Genomic DNA, 21,813 nt, shown 5'->3' on the forward strand with positions numbered 1-21,813 from the left:
CCGTGTCTGGGGGTCTGACCGTTGTGGGGGTGAGGGTGGACCCCACCAACCCCTCCCTCAGTGACTACACACCCCTCCCAGTCCTCCCCGCCATCTCCGCCCCCGCACACACTCTGAGGCCTGGAGACATCATGTGCTTCAACACCCCCCTCACAGGAGAACACGGTAATGTACTTCCTTCAGTCACGGAGTTGAAGTGGCTCTAGACCTATGTTCTTCAACCTGTAACTGTTTTTAATTATTATTGTACATTGCATTTGTTTTGTTTGTTGATTTGTGTCTTTGTAAACTTGTCATCACTGTAAATGAGGGACACCTCAGTGCTTCACAAGTATAAATAAAGGTTGGAAATGAAATCAGACACAGTCGACAATCAGTCGACAGGCCGATTCACAGCATCCCCTCACACAGATATCTCTCTCCCTCTCTCTCTCTCTCTCTCTCTCTCTCTCTCTCAGGCCAGCCTGGACGGTGGGATGTCTCATCGGACCAGGTTCTACAGGTGGACCCTGAGACTGGGACGGCCCTCGCAAAGCACTCTGGGACAGTGGTGGTGTTCTACAGACTGGGGGGAGGACAGCAGGCCCTCCGAGAGGTATGGATGGGTCTATGGATGGATGGATGGATGGACGCACAGGCAGATGGACAGAATTGTGTGTGTCACAATTGTGTGTGTGTGTGTGTAACCAGGTGAAGGTGGGGTCCCCTGCCGTCCCTTCCCTCTCTCCCCCGGACGACCGTTTCCTGACCAACTGGCCGGAGGCTCCTGACTACCATGTCCTTGTGGAGCTCCACACCACCCTCGCCAACACAGGTCCGCCTCCCCGGGAAAACACACGCCCTCCAGAGGTCACACAGAGGATTACACGGAAGACCTACATTCAACGTCTCTCTCTCGTCTCTCAGCCCAGTGCACCCTGTCCCAGAGGGAGACCATAGAGAGGAGGCTACATCCGGAGGCAGAGTTGCAGTGCGTGCTGCACTTCAGCGCCCCCTACCTCCAGCTCAACACACTGCAGGCTGTGTTCGGCACTTCGCCGCACTACGACCACGACACCGGTAAACAGGAAACAGAATTGCGCGTTACGGCCGTGAGATCTCCCGTCGTCCTTGTCCTTATAAATAGCCCAGTAGACGAGCTTGTTTACGTTTGAGGAGATCCGCTGCCTCTCTCTCTCTCTCTCTCATCTCTCTCTACCCCTCCCCCCCCCAGGTGTTTACAGCTGCAGAGTCTCTGTTCGTCCTCAGCCCGACTCCGTCCTCCGCCTCCTCTCCTCCCTCCCCATCTCCATCTCTCTCTCCGCCTACCTCCGGGGCCAGTCTCCTCTCCCTCTCCTCCCTCTCTCCGCCCTGGCCCTCCCGTTCCCCGGGCGTCCGGCGCAGCTGCCCTACCTGCCGGCGTTCCACTGCCCCGTGATGCGCCTGACCCTTTCTGACCAGCAACCTGTCGCCGAGCTGTCTGTACTGGGCAGCAAGGACATGCTCTCTTCTCTCAGGGTCGGTCACTCACACACACACACACACACACACACAGTCTCGCGGAGTCTATAGATCACTAAAATCCTGTCTCTCTCTCTATCTGTTGTGGGTTCAGTTCCACAGTGACAGTCCTGACGTACTGCTGTCGGAGCCTAGCCGGTCAAAACATGATCCTGCCCTCATGGCGCTGTCCGTCTACACCCCCACGTCCTGGGTGAACGGTCAGGCTCCGTCCCGTCCGGTCAACATCACCCTCTACAGCCGCCTGACCCCGCAGACACACGTCGTCATGGTGACCTTTGTGACGGACAGCCAGGTGGAGACAGGTGAGGAGCAAAGAACACACAAACTGCCCCCCCCCCTACACACACCAAAGCAGACAGCAGCATGAGATCTGAACTCTGGATATATACAAAATAATGATGCTGGTGTGTGTGTGTGTGTGTGTGTGTGTGTGTGTGTCACACCAGGAGAGACCGGTCTGACCCATCTACAGTCAGGGCCTCTTACCCGGCTCCTTGACTTCCAGCTCATCTTGACCTTTGCCATGTTTGCAGTACTGGCCACCACTGCTGCCTTATTCATAGGTAACAATACAACCCATGACTGATCCAGTTTCCTCTGATCTGGTACTACCTGTCACAAAGATACTCCCTGATTCAGAAAACTACACAGCAATACGCCTTGAGAGGTGGAAAAAGTCATCGGTCCAGTTTTGGTTAACGAGAAATCTCCCTCGGTCTCCCAACACTGTTATTTACTTGTCAGTGTACAACTCAGTGATGTCACGTGAGCAGACAGTCCCTGTAGTCTACCTGCCCTACAACATTCCCAACACAGGTAAGTACAGCTCACTCGCAAATAACTTCCTCTGCTTGTCTTCATGGAGACAGAGATAGTATACGGTATATAGCTTATAGCTTAAAACATACTCCATTGCACATCTTAGCCCTTGATGGCTGCCTAACCCGTTTGCATGCGTGTGCAGCGGACAGCAGGCGAGCACCGTCTCACTCTCCCTGGATGGCGTCCAATCCGGACACAGACCGGGTCCTACGACGACGCCTCTGGCTGTGGAGCAGCAGCAGATGACACCCTTACGGAGGGAAGACGCATCGGTTGTCATCAGACACTACAACTCCTCCAGTAATAAAAGTTCTACCTCATTAAACCTTCGGACCAGTACTGCGTCAAGCCTGGTTGGAGATGAACGTTCAAGAGATAGTGATGGGACGTACTGTGCCGATGCTTCGGAGCGTGTTGAGAAATCCAGTATGTGTTTAGTGAAGTGTGTATCGAGGCTCGTGTCTTTGACGGCGCGTGACGTCACTGATGACGTTCGCAGCCTCGCTGGTTCAGGATGCAGGTTCAAGTAGTTGGCACGATTTATGAACATACATATACTGTACAGTGAACTTCTTTTTTTCCAAGCTGGAGAAGTCGTATAAAAAATGTTTTGCTTAAAACCAAACAGTTGAACAAATAGTCTACTCTTATGCACACTATTTACAAACAAGCACAAGCCTGTTAATAAGGGGAGACAAAAACAAATGGTTTGAATGATTTATCTTGTGCTCAAGAGAAAATGCCTAGTTAAATGAAAATGAATTTATTGTCCCTGGCAGTCATTATTCCCATGCCCAAACTGGCAACAGGTTTGAGAGTATCACAGTTAAAATGACTACCAACAGATCTGCCTGTGTTACCGTCTTTGACCAGCAAGGGGTTTGTGACCGCATGAAGCCTTGAGAAATGAACCCTTTTGTGAATCAATTGGCTGGAAAGCTTTGTCTTCAAGAAACTTCATCTCGCCATCACTAAGAGGACGCCACTTATGTAGATGTCCCTCTCCGTGGATTCCAAGCCTTCGGTGTACTATTCAGTTCCTTTTATACAATTGTAATGGCAAAAATGTCTGTGTGAAAAATGTCCCCAGAAATCAGCTATACTAGCCCTGCTACTCTACCAGTTGTAGCACACTACATTTGGTTCTTCCTGAGCGGACCAGAGGTAACCAGTCGCTTTTTGTTGACCAAACTCAACCGTCACGTGACAAGTGACACACGACCCATGAAATTAGTTTGAGGCGTGCCGTGAACATTCAAGTCACCATCCTAGGAAAGGAAATCCGAGCGTGCCGTATCATCTGGACCCCCTACCACAGAACAGCAGCAAGTTTAGGTGTACTTTCAAGAGAACCAACATTAGAGAAAAGAAACTAAGCTTTATTGACAAGAGAAAGAAACGAGGGGGAGTGGTGTTAGTGCCGTCTCATCAGGCCAGCAACACTTTCTTCATGCACACCCTGCAGAGAAAAGGCCATCTTCCTCAGTTTTGGGCATACATTCTCATCACCCTTTCACCCCTCGCTTAATCACTTCCTTGGCAGAGTCACTTGGAAACCAATCGTCCAATCCTGTCTTCTCCCTCGGTCTTGGTCCAATCAGCCTTGATTAGTGCTGTTTTCTCCTGAATGAACATCCTTTAGGAAAGAGTGGAGGGGGGAAATTAGGACAGTGGCTAGATCCATATATGATCAATCTTAACTTCCATTAGCATTTTTTAACTTAAACATTTCCAACATGGCAGCAGATGGCAGGATCTGTCGGTGTATATTTGGTGAATATTTGTCCTTGCAGTTGATCTTGTCAAAATGAATCACTATCGACCCCTTTCAAAGACAACCATAAGAGTTTGTGTATGCCTTAGCTGACACCACATTCACCAAGAGGACAATGAACGGGCAACACATAAAGGCAACGATCTTGAGTGAACAGAGAGGGAATGGAAGTGTGTGTGGAAAGTGGGCTGCTTGATTGCCTGTGTACTCGTAGGTGTAGTGTGTGTAACTAAATCTGCTCTGAAACTAGCGTATGGGAGAACAGTAGTAGTAGTTACCTTCTGTGAGACGCGCCTTCCCACCTGTAGGCTGACAGAGGACTGTGGAACATCCAACACACAGCACAACCGTCTGGGCGTGGCTAAACACTGTGGTGATCTTGTAGCATCCTGCAAGAGCAAACGGGAAAGTTAGGAGACATGAAAGCTGGATGTACACAAGCACCCAAGGATTCTTAACGCCAAGCTTTTAATTCACTATAGCAATAAAAGGATGCCTTAAACTGGATGTAACCTTTCAATAACACCAGATATGTTTTCCAAGTCACATGATTGTAGGCTTAGGGAAGGTGGAAGCTAAGCTAGCTAGCTACAGAGCTTGAAGATGCTCCACTCTTAGCTATGCTACTGAGTAGCATTAATAGTAGCAGTAATAGCTCCATGAGTGGATATTGGTGGATGTGTGCCAAGTGCAAAAAAGTGTTTATATTAAAAAAGGTAGGGGGCTGCAACTGCAGCCACCTTGGAGAAAAAAGGCTCTCATCTTTAGAAAACTGTCGTCACTTTGGTGAGTAACCTCTTGGATTTGTGTGGCGACTACTTGCAGTGGTAAGTAAAGACAGGGAAAATGAGGACAGGGTCACTGGACAGCTTGAGCTAAGGAACCGTATATTAAGGATGCAATAATGTTTAATCCTGTAACGAACCAAATCGCACCCGCTTTGAAACTACATTTGAACCAGAAGACCATCTCCTATTGTGAGGTTGTCACAACTTTATCTACTGTTGGCACCAACACAACGCAGAGTCAAAACCAAAAGCTTCATGTCCAGTGTGTTCTTGCAATGGATCCTGTCGAAAGGAATCACTATAAACCCCTTTCAAAGATCACTGTAAGAGTTACTGTATGCCTTAGTTGACACCCCATTCACTAAGAGAACAATGAACGGGCAACACATAAAGGCAAATATAGGAACTGATGACACGCAAGTGTACCTCCTATACACTCAAAACAGCACTGGGGGGATGGGGTCTAGCTAGCAGTAGGAAATAATTGCGGTTACAGATTGAGGGGGTAAACTCTGACCAAATTATCTGGCTATCGTAAGATGGAAGAATTCTCACGGGCGAGGGGAACTTGCCTGGACATTTGACATCCATAAAATACGAGTTAGGGCATTGTACAAGACGTTTCTTCTTGTGACTCCTCTTCTCCTCCTCGGTAGATGGGTGCAACAGATCCTTTGCGAGCTGAGGAATTTAAAAAAGCAGAAATTTACGTTTCTGAAATGTACTTCGTCAAAAATCATAACCATTTTCACGCATGTACGTCGTGTTTTTAAGCGCTGACAATCGAACAGACATAACATTGATTTGGCCTGAGTATACGCATCGCATTCCGAGCCACGCTTTGTTTTGCATGTGCAGGTCGCCATTCTTACTTAAGCAGGCGCGTGGCACATTTTAACATTTATTTCTAGTTTCCTCGAATTAAAATAATGTCGAGATTTGAGAAATAATATAGCGCATCGAACTACAAGCAAGTTTTCGTCTAACCCCGTTTCTCTTAGTACAGAATATATTAAATCTACCGTGCGGGTACTTACTGGCATGTTAGCAACTTTATAGCCGTAGCCGAAGAGAGAAGGGGAACATACCGGAAACGCTTTGCTGATGAATGGGGACGACAGGGCCAAACTGCAGGGGCCGGAAGAGACGAATAGTTTAAAAAAGAAAAGTATTTTTGTAATGTAAAAACAAAAGAAAATGAAGTATGACAAATAAGCCACTGATCTTTGCTCGTGATCAGAATGTGTCCTTATATAAAAAGTAATTGGCAGCCAGGCCGAATGTGTCCAATTGATAAAAGTGTGCCTCTTTGTGACTTCTATAAATTATCACTTGTATCTACTTTGTAATTTGTGAGGAAGGGCTCCCCTTGTCGATGTTAATTTGGGAACCACTCGCCTAAATTGCCACAAATAAATGAAAGGCTATCTATGATCTACGCACTGAACCCTGCACGTTGGATCACCGTTTGGTCGTGGCGCAGGTTTGGAGTAGGGTGTGATCATGGATGTGATATCCCCTGTTGGACGTTTGGACGATTCATGAGGATTCAGCGCCATCTGGTGTGGGTATTGGGCATCATCGGCTGATGCGCCCGCCCCATCCCAATGAACATTCCCCTCCCGTCCCCCCTCGCTACGTAGTTTACTCGCCTACGGGAACTTGGTCGAAAGAAAAAGTTTTCAGCGAAAAAATATGTAGGCTAACCATGTCTGTGTGGACAGTGGAATAGACTTGGTCGATCGGCCTTCAAAAAATATTTTTTGGACATTTGATTTAAACTATTTGGTGAATTATGTCATTTTTTAAGATGTGTAACAACAAAGTTTATTCCAACTTTCGTTTTTAACACTGTTTTCTTTTACCCATGCCAAAAGAGGCTCTGAGGGGGATCGGAATTTACCGGTGACAGTTTTCAAGGGAAAAAGGAAAACAAGAGGATCATATGCAAAGAAAAAAGCAAAACTGATAAATCAGAGTTTTATTTGACCCGATTGTGGATTATTCTGCTTTAATCTAGCCAAAACTAGTTGGATCATATTGGATTTGTGTTTCTGCCTATACGGTTTTCACTTTGGGAATTATGGCGAAGAAGTACGACTTCCTTTTCAAATTACTGCTCATCGGAGATAGTGGAGTGGGAAAAACATGCCTTATCATTCGATTTGCTGAGGACAACTTCAACTCCACATATATATCAACGATTGGTATGTAGGTTAGTGCAACGACACTAGGAGCGCTAGCTAGGGTTGTGTATGCAATTTTCTGACTACGAAAAAAAATCGCTTTCATGTCTGTACTAGTTTAGGTTCAACTTTCATTGCTGTCAATCCACAAAGCTCCTAATCTGATTCCATCAGTACAGTAGCTCAGCTGTACTGCCGCTGTTTCTCTCATCCTTTATCCCCTCTCCCATCAACCCCTTCCCCTCATCTCCCGTCCCTCTCACTTCACTCAGTGTAGTTCCACCCACCCCCATCCTGCCTATCTCCTACCATCTCTCCATTCCCAGAAGAATAGTTGGCCTCCCCTGGCATGCACAGTTTTCAGAAGACGCCCCATCCCCTCTCTCTCTCTCTCTCTCTCTCTCTCTCTCTCTCTCTCTCTCACTGCAGGAAACCCAGACAAAACCAAACAGAGACAGCATGCGCATGTATGCATGGTATGCTTATGTGGTGTGTGTGTGTGAATGTCTCATAGAGAAGAGAACATAGAAAAAGACAGACATACCACAAAAAGACAGACATACTACACAACCAGTTAACCATCTGTGTGAAAATGTAGCAGGGGGGCTCTGTTCATGGGCTTAATTGGTATGACCCATATTTGCTGCACTGTTTCTGTATACACAGTATATGTGTGTGTGAGTGAGAGAGAGAGAGTGTGTGTGTGAGTGAGAGAGAGAGAGCGAGAGAGAGAAAGAATAAGTAAGTGAGTATATCTGAAGGAATTTATTTTGTTGCCCCCCTTCGTACCCGTCCTACCCCTGTCCTCTCCACAGGCATCGACTTCAAAGTGAAGACCATCGACGTTGAGGGGAAGAAAGTCAAACTCCAAGTCTGGTAAGAGAACTGAAGCCTGGCTGTGAGGAAGGAGAACTCGGTGGCAGACCAGCCAACAAACGTTTCCCTCTCTTCGCCTTGTTTGTTATATTTTGACCAGCTTCTACTTTTTTTTTAACGTGCTGCTCTGCGCCTCAGAGGAAAGAGGAACCACCCTATTCCCCAAAACAAGACTTCATGACAGGGTTTACTGTCCAAATGCTCACCACACACTGCACACGTCCACCACACACTCATTGTAGTAGATGGCCTTGAGAAATACTTCTGTTTAAATCAGTCTGTTGGACTGAATGCATCATGAATTACAACACTCCAAAATCTTGTTTTTCTTATTTCCAACTGCTTCACGTCAATGTCCAGTGCATTTTCCCTCTGGTATAGTGCTAAGCGTCTGTATTTTGTGCAGGGACACAGCAGGACAGGAGAGGTTTAAGACCATCACCACAGCGTATTACAGAGGCGCCATGGTAAGGAGCCCACACATGGAGCTTAGCTCACTCTGGATCTACTGGATCTGGAATGGATTCTTATTAAAAATTCTTATTAAATGCTCCAATGTGCTGTGACTGACTCTGCAGCCCTCCTCTTCCCCCCCCCTCTCTCTCTCTCTCTCTCTCTTTCTCTCTCCCTCTCTTTCTCTTTTTCTCTCTCTCTCAGGGCATCATCCTCGTGTATGACATCACAGACGAGAAGTCCTTTGAGAACATTCAGAACTGGATGAAGAGCATCAAAGAGGTCAGGGGTTAGGGCTGACTTTGGGTAGAAGGGCAATATGCAACACAAAAAGATGAGGCCAACCTAATTCAGATGGACGCATGCCAGGGTTCGTTACATGAATCTCCCATTATGTACAATAATAGGCCTAATCATGTTGATACATGATGGAAATAGGAGGATTTTGATTAGCCATATTTTTGTCCTCCAGAATGCGTCAGCAGGGGTCAGTCGGATGTTGCTAGGTAACAAGTGTGACATTGAGGCAAAGAGGAAGGTATCCAAGGAAACGGGAGAGAAGGTGAGATGACTGGACACTTTCTGAATTATCACTTAGTTTTTTATTTATTTTATAACTTGGCTGACATAGTTTGATTTGAACGTTTCATTTAACATTGTTTCATTTTAACACCGTGGGTATGATACTGAGTGTACTCGTACTGAATGGCAGGGTGGGGTTCAGTTCCTGTCTCAGTCTGCACTGAGCGCACTTCTACAATTTGATGCAAGGCTCCCTCGAGCATTCCTAAACCAGTCATACTTGTGGGAGAGAAAGAGTTGAGAATTAGACAACAGACACTCTATAGCTCTCTCTCATTGTGTCTCATTGTCTCTCGCGCATTGTGTTGCCTCTGTGTATGAAATGCGCTACACTAATAAAGTTTGATTTGATTTGATAGCTCCATCCTACTGCTTGGGAGGAGGAAGTGGATATAAAAGCATCATCGTATATTGTAATCAGGTTTGTGTGTTCTCTATGACAGCTGGCAAAGGATCATGGGATCAGGTTCTTTGAGACCAGTGCAAAGTCGAGCATCAACGTTGATGAGGTGAGCTGGCAGTACTGATAGTGTTTACGTTGTAGCCTGTAAATCATGTTATCATGTGACCAGGAAAATTCTTTATCTTGACTTTGGTCAATGAGTCAACTATTCTGCACCTGGCAACAAGTCATCATGATGTCATGGTCTTGAGAAAGAAAACCTCACATGCCTGTCACATGCCCCCCTCTTTCTCTCTCTCTCTTTCTCTCTCTCTCTCTCTCTCTCTCTCTCTCCCTCTCTCTCTCTCTCTCTCTCTCTCTCCCCCTCTCTCTCCATCTCTCTCTTTCTTTCTCTCTCTTTCTTTCTCTCTCCCTCTCTCTCTCTCTCTCTCTTTATCTCTATAGTCTTTCATGGCTTTGGCACGGGACATACTACTGAAGTCCAGCAAGAAACCGGTGAGAACCAAATGACATGTTTACCTTCTCACATAGCTTCAAAGTAGTCAGTGGGCACAGAATATGTTTTTATGTCATGGGTCCATTTTTTGGTTAATCTTTTTTTTTTGGTTTAGCTGTTTGGCTAAGTAACATGTAGCATGACAAGTATAAACTCACACCATGCATGTGTCCATTTCCACAGGGCCCCACAGGTCGTGAGGTCAGAATCACCAGCAGCAGCACAGAGAAGAAGTCGTCCAAATGCCTCCTCCTGTAGACGTGTGAGAGCTTGCTGACGCTGACACTCCTGTTCCCCCAGACCTAGGGGACCTGACCCGACGGCTAGCACACATAGGAGCAGTATTATCACAACACTAGGGGTCCGTAAGATCTCTCTCTCTCTCTCTCTCTCTCTCTCTCTCTCTCTCTCTCTCTCTCTCTCTCTCTCTCTCCCCCCCTCTGCCCCCCCTCTCTCTCACTCTCCCTCTCTCTCTCTTCTGTGGCAGTTTCAAACACAAACTGAGATACCAAACAGAAAGCAAAGGTTGATAAATGCCATAAGAGGTTTGACAGGCAGGTACACCAGCAGGGACTCCCCTTCTCACGTTTTAAGTGCCAGTCACAGAATTTCCCCCTTCAAATACCTTGGATAAAAGTCTGAGTGACATCTAAGAGTAAAATGTAGATGTAATTTCATTATGAGGCTCTAAGGACATTTACACCTACAGAGGAATATTCACTGGGAGTCATTTTTTGTTGTCATGACCATCAGGTTTCTCACGATGGCGCTGTTGTCGTGATGACTGATTGTCAGCCGGGGTAGTTCACACTACACCAGACTGCACAGCACAACTCCAGCTTTGAACAAATTCATACAACAAATTCATACAACCTGCCGTGTTTGAATGTCTCTCACCACTTCCACACCGTTATTTTTGAACATTTCCCACTATAATACGTAGAACAGACATTCCACACCTACTCATTTCATTTCTTATATGCATTCAAAAGGCCTGGCTTGACCTTATAAGAAAGAGATTAAAATTACCATTGTATTATCATAATGACAACCATATTTTAGTCTTTGAAAGAGATTGTTCACCAAATGGTCATGCTTATCAGAGGTTTGAGAACCACAAAAGGTGTTTGGCATTGAGCTGTTCCTACTCCAGCAGAATCTGCAGTAAGTCCTGCTGTATGCATTAGTGCTCCATTTGAGCTGGACGTCTACATAGTCCATAACGTGTACAGCACAATCTACACAACGGATGCAGAGGAATATGTACTCAGCTGAGCTTAAAGCAATTACAGAGCGTCACACCGACATCACATTTAGCAAGAGTGCACATCGGCCTGTTCCCAGTGGATGGGTTAGTCATACAGCCAGTATTAGGAGATTGAGGTTTACTGTGTGTTGTTGGAAACTGACAGCGGGTAACATGCTGTGTTAAGGCAGATGGACTGATAATGTGCAAGAGAGGAAGAGAGATAAGTGCAATATGAGAAGAGGAGAGGGGAGATTACAAGAATGATGGATGAAGCAAGGGCATAAAAGATGAGAGACGACAATAATGCTGATAGGTTCTCATATTACTGAATTGGTAGACAGACGTGTCCTTTATTTGATGCACTTGCTAAACAGTTTTGACAAAAGAAAACACCCACCCAAATCAACCCTTGGTGAGGTAACGACTGATCAGTTGTTATAAAAGCATTCAAAACACACGGGCCAGACCATCAGACTCCTGGCCTAAATCGGACACAGTTTACCTCAAAGACTGCATACATTAGGCCACAATGTTTAGAATGTGTATTTTTGTTAGATAAAAACAAATTTACATTATTGAATTGATTTAATTCAATAATGACAAATCTGTCTTTTTCACCAGTCTAACCTCACCAGATCAGATATTCAAAGAAACAACGAGTTGCTTCTCAAACCAAACACTAGGGCTGTGTTCCGAATCGCATACTTCTACTTTTTACTTCCAGTACGTACTACAGCTGCCCCTAGAAAGTATGTACTTTGTACGCAGTATGCATACAATTGGGACATACCACTTTGCCTTGCAATTTGCCCACATCCGTCGCAGTCCATAAAGCAGCATTCGTCCACAGCTGTCACGACTTGCACATGTGACCTAATTTCCTCTATGCAATGGATTGTGGGTCAGAATAGCATGAAAAGTCTGCTGGCGTGCATACTGCAAAATACGACCGGATGTAGTAGGACATCCTGGTATTTTTGCCGTACTGCATGTGGTATACAGTACTGTGTATTGGGACATATGCATCCTTTTTTGGCATATTATGTGGTATGGAAGTATGCGATTCGGAACGCAGCCTAGACTACATAATCACTGTTGTGCTCAATTCAATTTTGGAATTGTTATTTCAATTTAAATTGTGAGTTGATTGAATTGGAAAGGAATTGAACCCTACCCTGAATGATGCATCCCTGCTCTCTGGCTTCCTATTGTTTCTAAAAGAAGTGACCAGCTGAAATGAAGTCTGACCTACAGGAATTTCTTATTTTCCAGATCATCTGTGAAGTGAGTTAGACAAGGGGTTAAAGGAGCTGTAGACTATGGAGATGTATATGACCATAGCGTGTCCACTGGCAAGCTGTATTTTAGAGCTGGCGCTGTTTTCTCGTTGTTTACAATGGGTAATGAGCTCTCGGGCGCTAGAGACGAGAGCTGTGTTCCAAGCGCTTTTTAGCGCTACAGCACCATGAGCTCTAGGCTGTTTTTGCAGTTGAAACAAGTTGAAACAAGTTGAACTTTTTGGGCTAGAGCGCAGGCTGTAAAAGGCTATTCTGTAAGCTTGGCGTTCAGCTACATACAGCTCATCGGTGGACACAGCCAATCTCCTTCCACACATTTCCCTCTTTCTTTCACACGCTTTCTGTCAAACATTCCTCGTCTGATCAATTACTATAGGTAAGGACGATGTGAGTTTATGTGCCTGCTGTTATTGAATAAAAGAAAACTTTCAAAATACAACATGGTCTGTTGTTCTTTGTATACTGCTCTGAGACATGAGATTCAACCCCAGATCTTCTTAATTCATACACTTCGACCCCATAGCCTTGCTGTCTTTGCTTCTCCGTAGCTGATAGCATTAGGCCCATATATTCTGAAAGACGGGTCAGTGAACTAGACTACACATTTTCTGTCACATGTACGGCAAGGAATGCATAAGGATAGCTCAGTGAAATCCTATCTGATTGGTCGGCTGCAGTAACCAGGAGGTGGTCGCTAGGCAACAGCCCCCTCTGCGCAGCATCAGCACCTGACTCGCGCGCTCTGCCGCATCTCGCTTGTGTATGATGCGTGCCTTGTCATTAAATTAGGACAGGTGTCGGTTTACGGACTCGAGGCGTTCCTTTTGTCTTGTCTCATCTGCGGGAATAACGGGATCACAGGACGTAATTTCAATGGACGTAAAGGCTGGACATGGGACACACGTGTTTGAGAAGAGCCTTGATACGGCTTCACAGTATGTGATGATCCGTGAGGTGCGTGACGTAGGGTTGGATGCAGTGAGGTATATGTCCGGGATAGATACTCAGAACGGAGGGCCCGCGTGACTGCAGGGAGGAGAGAGGAGGGGGGGTTGTGCGTGTGGTCCACCGCAAAACTCCCACCGCGATGATGGAAGGAGGAATTTAAGAAATCGGCTATATAGATCATGTCCATGGCAGCGACTCTATTAGAATGTTAAAATTGTTAGAATATATTTTATAGTTATAGGCTAGGCTACTTCCAACGGATAATCTCCGTTTTTTGGACCGGAGCTTGCTTTTCATCCCAGCTATCTCTGGATATATTGTGGTCGTAACTTTGTGAGGACAGGCTATTCGTCGTCGCTTGCTCCAATTATTTTCTCCTCACCTTGTCAGGACACGATATGTTTCTCATCGCCGTGAAGGTAGCGATCAACGCGGGGCAGATCTGCTTCTCGAGGCCTACTCGGGACTCCGGTTACCGCAATGCCACGGGCAAGAGGAGTAAGCGAGGGGAGGCAGGGGAGAGAGCGACGGGAGAGGAAAGGAATTTATAATGATATTGTCATGTTGTGAAAGCATTCCGGTTTCCTAACAGTACGAGGAGTGAGGATAGCACATTTTATTTTCCCAAGCCAAAACGTCCCGTCAACTGCCTAGGTGGAAACCTATTGTTTACGGTACAATATCTGTGTTAAGTAAGCCCAATGCGTATGAGCTCACCTCAACCATTACCTGTTCTGTAATGGTGGGCATTCCGCTGACCAAGTTCTTGGACAGACTGACTGGACCAGCGTGGCGCGAACATAGGGGGGGGGGGGGGGTAGCGCAGCGTTCCTGCAGGCACCTGCCAATTGACTTTGTGCGATAGTGACAGAGTGGACTTTTCAAGCCAAGAGTCTAAATCAGACCATTTTTGCTTCCCTCTCTTCCCGCTCTACCCCTCATAGCCACAGTACATCAACCTCCTATAGAGGTCTTATATCCCCTCTTCAGACCTCTCACACACCACACTCACGCCATGCCCTCCCCATCGGACTCGAGCAGTGTAGCTTCGGCCTCAGGGTCCCGCGGCTGGTCGGATAGCCGCAGGGGCATGTCTGGCCGTGGGCAGGGGGGTGCGCGTCTGCTGCTGTATCTGGGCCTGTGTCACCTGGGGCTGGGGGCCATGGTCCTGGCCTTCTCCTTCACCAGCATGGCCTTCACCTCGTCAGCCCGCGTGCGCCAGTCCTGCCCGTTCTGGGCAGGCTTCTTTGTGAGTAACCTCCACCGTACTGCACTTTAATGTAGCCTAACTACTTAAACAGTAGCCAAGATATATCCGATGGGTGTGTGTGTGTGTGTGTGTGTGTGTGTGTGTGTGTGTCCCCAGGTAGTCGCATCAGGCATAGTCGGGATCATCTCATGGCGGAGACCACTCACACTAGTGGTGAGTAGACTGTCGGAGCAGACTTGGTATCGAACCCATGTAGTCGTGTTAAGACACTGAGCTGAAGCCTAGTGTTTACTGTCATCTCTGGGAGACGCAGTTCCACAACATCTTATGTCTGGGTGAGGTTAGCTATCATACCAGCTCCGCTATATGGACTACTAAGTATTTGTGTGTGTGTGTGTGTATGTGTGTGTGTGTGTGTGTGTGTGTGTGTGTGTGTGTGTGCACCCAGGTCTCCTTGTTCATGCTGCTGTCAGCGGTGTGTGTGATCCTCAGTCTGGCTGGCTCCATGCTCTCCTGTCAGAATGCACAGATGGTCAAATCACTCCTCACCTGCCAGGTACAAGCTAATGTTTGTGTGTGCGATCATGCCTGTATGTGACTAGATCCTGTCTGTGAGTGTTCACCCTCTCTTTCTGTGCGTGTGTGTGCGTGTGTGTGTGTGTAGGTGGAGAACGGGCTGTGTGTGTGTTGTGCCCCCACACACTCCTGCTCTATAACAGAGGAAGAGACCCTGGTCCTCTACCTGAACGCTGACTGCCACTCTGTTAGACATCAGCTCAAAGTATGTGTGTTTGTGTGTGTGTTTGTGTGTGTGTATCTGATGAGACTGTTCCCTACCCACGGCTTAAATATTCACCATTGTCCTCTACTGATTTTGTCAAACAGTGCATAACCAATCCTTACAATCAGTTGCTAAATAAGAAGAGTTCTGATTCTAGCCAGGTTTGAAATGGTGTAGTTGCACAAGATGTCCTCTGGGTGTAGTAGTGGAGGATGTCTTCACCTGCTTCTCTCTGCAGGATCTGCTCTTCAGTGCCTGTGGTCTGAGCATCCTCTCCACCATCATCTGCACCCTGTCCACTGTAACGTGCAGTATCCACATATTCTCCCTGGACCTGGTGCATCTGGTGAGTACACACACGCACGCACACATACACACACACACACAAACACACACACACACACACACACACTCACAAACTCCTTACATTTTTACATTACAGTCATTTAGCAGACGCTTTTATCCAAAGCGACTAACAATAATTGCATTTAACGTAGGAAAAGCCAATGTACTACTACTTCCCAGAACTCACAAGTGCATAATTTCCTTTCTAAAACAAGTGACTAAGAGCATAATCTAGTGCTGAAGGCAACGTACAAGAATAGCAATCTAAAATACAATAGGTGCTTAAGAGGGAGGATCATGGTAGTACGTCTTGAAGAGATGAGTTTTGAGCCTGTAACAAAAGATGGGCAGCGACTCTGCTGTCCTGATGTCAAATACTCTATCTTAACCAAGAGTTCTGTACCTACATAAGACATCTGTCTTGCCTCTTTTCTTTCTCTGACCCTGTTTAGACTTGGTTTTGAATGTGTTTTGGATAATCAGATTCAAAGTGGACAGCGAGACACATCATCGTTTACACCTGTGTCTATCATGCGTCGCCAAATGTGTCCAGCTGACCACTTGTGTTCGTATGTAGTAACAATAGTAACTAACTCACTCCTACCTACGTGTCGCACAGCTGTTCCATGTAAACAAATCAATAATCAGTCGGTTTGACTTCGAGCAGATTGAAAAAAAGTGTGCACTAAAGCAACTGAAGATGTTTGAAGAACAAATGAACATAGTAGGACTATTCCAACTGTTTCCATTGATAGATCACAAGTCATTTGCGACTTGAAAAAGAGTGCAGGATAAGGCGAAAAAGGAGTAAATTTATCCTGCATTGATGACGTGTTTTCCTGTTACGCCCTTGTCGGGGACGCATCAGGATGCATTAGCGTTTAGACTACTAAAGATATGTGGTCAAATGCGTTCCAGACGACCTCGGCAAGTAATTTGAGGAAACGTTTCACAAAACGTTTTGGTGGCTGTTTACACTTGTATTTAGCACTGTCCACTTTGAATCTGGTCGTCCAAAACGCATTCTAAAACCAAGTCTAAACGGGGTCTCTGTCTCTTTTCTGTAGCTCGCCCCCCATCGTTCTCGCTCCGTCAACCCAGAATGCACCACTCCCCAGGACGCCTTCCTGACCAACATCATGGACTTCGAGGAGTTTGTTCCTCCCATTCCCCCTCCCCCGTACTACCCCCCCGAATACACCTGCAGCTCGGAGACAGACGCACAGAGGTAATCACACACACTTACGCACACGCGCGAACACACACACACACACACACACACACACACACACACACACCGTATGTATTGTGACTGACTAAATTAATAATCGTGTATGTGTGTGTTCATCTAGTATCACCTATAATGGGTCTATGGAGAGTCCTGTCCCTCTCTACCCCACGGACTGCCCCCCTCCCTATGAAGCTGTGATGGGCCAGAGAGCGGCTAGCCAGGTCAGTGTGTGTGTGTGTGTGTGTGTGCGCGCATGTGTGCGTTTGTGTGTGCGTGTGTGTGTGTATCTGTTGACCGCTGGCAAGTGCGTATATGGTTTCCCACCGTACTGTACTGTTAAAGCCATGTCCCTTGTGTGACGTCCAGGCGACGGTGTTTGACTCCCACGGTGCCGAGCTGTCAGGGGAGAGAGCCACGTCCACGGCCTTCAGTGGCGAGGGTGAGTGTCTAACTCTGCCTCTCCGGTCAGGTCAACCCGCCTCCGCTCCGCTCCGTTAAACAGAGGAGGAGTCAGTAGCATTGTTCCCCGTGTTCAGAATCAGAATTATTTTATTGCCATTGTACTTGACATACATAGGAATTTGTTTTGACATCGTGTAGCCAACAACAACAAGCACAACAACAACAATAACACAAAAATGGACCAGTGCAAAATATAAACATAGTGCAGAAACTAGCAGTGCATTTGGCCCACAAAAGAGAGTGCAGTAGTCAGTATAGTGCACAAATGGCAGTTCTCCTCCCCTCTGCCAGTCTCTATGGACAGCGGCTCCCTGCTCATGTCGGAGATCGTGGACATCCCCGACGACTCCCCCTCCGAGGACTCCTGCCTGATGGAGATGGTGGTGGGGGTGAGGTCGCGGGCAGAGAGGGGCAGCAGTGCGGGTGGAGAGGGGGGCGAGGCGGGGGAGTACGTCAGCTTCCGCGGGCCGCCGCCGCCCCAGGGCCCCGAGAGCCCGCTGGCGGGTCCCAGGGGCCAACGCTTCTTCCGGGGGGAGAGGTCCAACTCCTGTTCCTCCCCCAGCACGGCCACTAACACGTACAGGTAAGGAGGAGGAAAACACACAGGTACGGAAACCTCCACACACACACACACACGCTCCGTCTCTGTCTCACCTCCCAGGTCCCCGGTGCTGTGTCGCCAGGCCATGCTGGCCAGTAGCTGTTCCCAGTTGGAGCTGCTCGGACGCCGCGCCTCGCGCCCGCGCTCCTCCATCCCGGAGATCCGCGTTCGCCCCTCTACCCCGTCGCGCCGAGGCTCCGCCTCCGCCTCCCTGGCTCCTCCCTCCTCGTCATCTGCCGTTGGACGAGAGGGCGGTCAGGCTGGCGGCGCGACCCTCCCCGCGCAGCCCCTGTTCCTACGGGGAGGGGATGGAGGGAGCGGGAGGAGGGACAGTGATGGGCTTCTAGCTCTGATGAGGTCACACAGCGAGCCAGGACTCAGCTCCTCGACAGATACAGGTAGGATACACGCACTGTGTGTGTGTGTGTGTGTGTGTGTGTGTGTGTGTGTGTGTGTGTGTGTGTGTGTGTGTGTGTGTGTGTGTGCGTGTGTGTGTGTGTTTGTCTCCAGCACATGCTCATATAGAGTACGTTACACCCTTTATTGGTGACTTACAGGTGATGAGAGGGTTTGTTTGTTTTGACCCCTCTACCCTCCCTCTCTCCTCCAGGTGACTTCACAGTCTCAGTGGGGAGTAAAGGAATCAGTGAGGGAGGCTCTCAGACATCCACTGATACAGGTGACTCATCACCTCTACAGTACATCATTTCTACCCCTAATGAAGGAGAAACGCAGTCCTCTCGCTCCATTTTAACGTCGGGACATAAAATAAAAAAAAACATTCAATTTATCTTAAAGGTAGGACAGGCGGTTTTGGAGAAACCAGGAAGTGTAAGCTACTTACCTTGATCAAATCTACTGGGTGAGTCATGCAAGCAGCAGCATTCCGAAGTACAAGCGTGAAATGTGCTTCTCAGTCATATATGAATTGGTCAACCAAGTCCGAATCAAAAGGTTTCAGTTTTGACTGGCCTCACTCGTTGTATTCAACTACCAGGAAGAGTAAGATAGATTTTGAAAATCCAACCAATCCCCAAAAATAGGTAGGTTGACAGGCAGGTAGGACATCCATGATTGGATGAAAAATCGCCTACCTTACATTGAAAGGTGAGGTAGATAACATTTTTATGTAGACAAAGCCGTAAAGAAAAACATCCACAGAGCTTTTAGGAAGATGTGGAATAAAAGTATTGCTTCCCCCCCCAATTTTTTTTTTATTATGAATTAATTTTCTTTTTATGAACCTCAACAAAGACTTTGGTACCATGCAGTATCTCTGTGTCAGGGGTCTATTAGCTCATGAGCCTTGTTAGAGTTGTATTTAAAAAAAAGATTAATCTACATAAACATGTTATGTATAGCACCTTTAAGTCATTTAGCAGACGCTTTTATCAAAAGCGACTTACAATGGTTTGAGCTGGTGTTGGGGTTACATGCCTTGCTCAAGGGTACAGCGGTAGACTAATTATTGTCAAATGGCCTGGCCCGGTCTTGGACCAGCGACCTTCTGGTCACTGGTCAGATTCTCTAACCACTGGGCTACCGCCCCTCCTCTCTCTCTCTCTCTCTCTCTTTCTCTCTCTCTCTCTCTCTCTCTCTCTCTTTCTCTCTCTCTCTCTCTCTCTCTCTCTCCTTCCCTCATCCCCTCAGGGCCATCCTCTGAAGCGTGCCTATTACCCCGCTCCTCTCTGGCGCCCCCTGCCTCCCTGCCCAGGAAAGGCAGCGTGAAGGCTGCAGCGATGGGGGCGCAGGTACCCTCCAAGGCCCCGCCCACCTCGCCCCTGCGCCTGCCCAAGGACTGCCATCGCTCCCTGGGAGACCTCAAGGTCTGTCGGCCTGCAAGTGTGTTCGTCAGCAAAGCTCACCGTAGTTCCATCAGCTGCCTCACCTCTGCTTCTGCTCTTCCTGTCAGGTGACGCGGGGGCTGGTGGCTCGCTTCCTGCAACGTTCCAAACGGAACCTGGCGTCCGCGGCCGAGCACGCCGGGAACGCCGGGCAGGGGCCTAAGATGAGGGGCGGGGCGGAGGGCGGTGGGATGACTCATTTGCCCCTAGAGCAGGTAACACACGCGCGCACACACACACACTCGCACATACATATACACACTCAGAATTACACTTAACTGCGACCTCAATCTGTTTGTCAAAGCTTACGTTCTTTGGAGTGACCAGGTCCGGCGGTAGCTTCTCCGTCGGTCACGCTGTTCTCTGTCCGTGCTTCCCCCAGGTGTTGCGTAACTCGTGGGGGGCGGGGCGAGCTCACCCGCACCCTCACCCTCGCTACCCCCACCACCGCGGACACCACCACTCCCACAGCGACAGCCGGCACAACCGGCGCCACGGCAGCCCGTCGCCGGCGTGCGAGGGGATCCACCTGCGCAGCTGCGGGGATTTAAGCTCCACCTCCTCCGCTGCGCTGCGACGACTGGCGACGCCGCACGGGTCGTCGGGGGCCCTTTACGCAGAGTCGGTGCTGTGAGGAGGAGACGCGTGGAGGAGGAGGAGGAGAGAGGGAGGGGAGACGGAGGGGAGAGCGGTGGAGGAAGCCGAGGGGAGAAGGAGAACTCTACAGAGTGGCGCGGGGCTGGGGGGAGGAACGCTCCCGTTTGGGTGAGGGGTTGGCAAAGACGGGGAGGGGTCTGGGAGGGGGAGGGGGAATGAATGATAGCTAGGTTGAGGGAGGCGGGAGGGCAAGTGTTACACGGTGTCGTTCTAACGCTTGGAGAAAGCTTCCTTCCTCCTCGTCCTTCCTCTCCTCTCCATCCTGGAGCCACCTCTGCGCCTGGCCTTAAACAGCGGTGCTGGTTTTCCTCTCGGTCTCATCCGCACCCGCCCTAGACGAAGACAGAGTTCAAAGGTTGAGGTTAGGATCGGGGGGGAGGTCAACGGAATCCTCGATCGGCGGCCATGACACAAGTCCACTTCCACCCGGAGCCCTTGTGCATATCTGTCTCTCCCCTCCCCTCCTCTCCTCTCCTCTCCTCTCCTCTCCTCTCCTCTCCTCTCCTCTCCTCTCCTCTCCTCTCCTCTCCTCTCCTCTCCTCTCCTCTCCTCTCCTCTCCTCTCCTCTCCTCTCCTCTCCTCTCCTCTCCTCTCCTCTGGGACCGGCAGGAAGCTGGAGGAGCGCCACTCTCTGCGCCGATACTACAACACATCCACTCAGTCACTGCATATCTCCTGTGTCGGGCTGGGCTGCTCAACCCCTTGATTTCTATTCATGTTTGCCACTTATCCAGAGTCAGAGTGACTCTCAGGCTAAGCCATCATGGCAAAATCCACTTTATAGTCTTCCACACCTGTAATGGCTTACACTCTTTCCTCGACTTCCCCAGGTGAGGAGTTAGTTGAAGACACTGATTGTACTCACTGAGGACGAAAGTCCTTATTTCCATGGTTTGCCAGTGTCACATGCTGCTGTACGCTGTCGCAATATACCGTAGTTCACTCTTCTGGCTCTCTCTCTGTCGTCCTCTACAGGTAGTCTCAGAAATGACATCTCTTTTCACCCAGTTCATCTACCTCCATACAGCCTCCAGGCATTAAGGCGCCCTCTACAAACTGACACACAGCATCTGAACCGGTTTATGACATCACACCTCAAACCCAAACTCAGCCTTTGAGATATATTAGATATATTAGATATATTAGATATATTAGCTGTATTCTCTCTTTGGGATGTTTTTGGGTATGTTTTTTGGACAAACATGGTTTGATTTGAATGTGTGCATGTCTTGCTACAACAACCCAGATCTCACTCCAAATATACAGGAGGCTTGTTAAGGTTTGTGCTCTTTAAAAAAAAAAAA

At 48.1% G+C, this 21,813-nt stretch overlaps 4 protein-coding genes across 4 annotated transcripts in view; 3 read left to right on the plus strand and 1 right to left on the minus strand.

The window, feature by feature from the left end:
• Positions 1 to 2,571, plus strand: part of LOC311314203 (nuclear pore membrane glycoprotein 210-like) — a gene marked incomplete at both ends in the record, with an annotated part of 19,274 nt that extends 16,703 nt beyond the window's left edge. Inside the window, 8 exons of the mRNA XM_084444539.1 lie at positions 1 to 165; positions 459 to 595; positions 691 to 814; positions 907 to 1,091; positions 1,384 to 1,497; positions 1,595 to 1,805; positions 2,248 to 2,319; positions 2,468 to 2,571. The exon at positions 1 to 165 is cut by the window's left edge and continues 56 nt beyond it. Of these exons, the coding sequence (XP_084300665.1) occupies positions 1 to 165; positions 459 to 595; positions 691 to 814; positions 907 to 1,091; positions 1,384 to 1,497; positions 1,595 to 1,805; positions 2,248 to 2,319; positions 2,468 to 2,571 (1,112 nt within the window). The remainder of the gene's footprint in view (positions 166 to 458; positions 596 to 690; positions 815 to 906; positions 1,092 to 1,383; positions 1,498 to 1,594; positions 1,806 to 2,247; positions 2,320 to 2,467) is intronic.
• A 1,112-nt stretch (positions 2,572 to 3,683) lies between these two features.
• rps27.2 (ribosomal protein S27 isoform 2) lies at positions 3,684 to 5,983 on the minus strand. Its single transcript, XM_084445103.1, has 4 exons — positions 5,925 to 5,983; positions 5,460 to 5,568; positions 4,378 to 4,488; positions 3,684 to 3,961 (listed from the first exon to the last, which is right to left on the minus strand). The coding sequence occupies exons 1-4, from the start codon at positions 5,928 to 5,930 to the stop codon at positions 3,933 to 3,935; spliced, it is 255 nt and encodes an 84-aa protein (XP_084301229.1). The 5' UTR covers positions 5,931 to 5,983; the 3' UTR covers positions 3,684 to 3,932.
• A 646-nt stretch (positions 5,984 to 6,629) lies between these two features.
• On the plus strand, positions 6,630 to 12,829 carry rab13 (RAB13, member RAS oncogene family). The gene is made up of 8 exons (XM_084444724.1): positions 6,630 to 7,094; positions 7,889 to 7,949; positions 8,356 to 8,416; positions 8,607 to 8,684; positions 8,875 to 8,964; positions 9,428 to 9,493; positions 9,832 to 9,882; positions 10,067 to 12,829. The coding sequence occupies exons 1-8, from the start codon at positions 6,971 to 6,973 to the stop codon at positions 10,139 to 10,141; spliced, it is 606 nt and encodes a 201-aa protein (XP_084300850.1). The 5' UTR covers positions 6,630 to 6,970; the 3' UTR covers positions 10,142 to 12,829.
• A 2,207-nt stretch (positions 12,830 to 15,036) lies between these two features.
• Positions 15,037 to 20,486, plus strand: fam189b (family with sequence similarity 189 member B; the record flags this gene model as incomplete). Its single annotated transcript, XM_084444723.1, has 12 exons — positions 15,037 to 15,144; positions 15,253 to 15,369; positions 15,608 to 15,715; positions 16,782 to 16,942; positions 17,067 to 17,166; positions 17,312 to 17,384; positions 17,699 to 17,990; positions 18,069 to 18,406; positions 18,619 to 18,687; positions 19,659 to 19,834; positions 19,921 to 20,067; positions 20,235 to 20,486. Exons 1-12 carry the CDS (start codon positions 15,049 to 15,051, stop codon positions 20,484 to 20,486), a joined length of 1,929 nt encoding a protein of 642 aa, XP_084300849.1. The 5' UTR covers positions 15,037 to 15,048.
• Positions 20,487 to 21,813: the final 1,327 nt, after the last annotated feature.

The sequence above is a fragment of the Borostomias antarcticus genome (genome assembly GCF_949987555.1).
Source record: "Borostomias antarcticus genome assembly, chromosome: 10".
NCBI lineage: Eukaryota > Metazoa > Chordata > Actinopteri > Stomiiformes > Stomiidae > Borostomias > Borostomias antarcticus.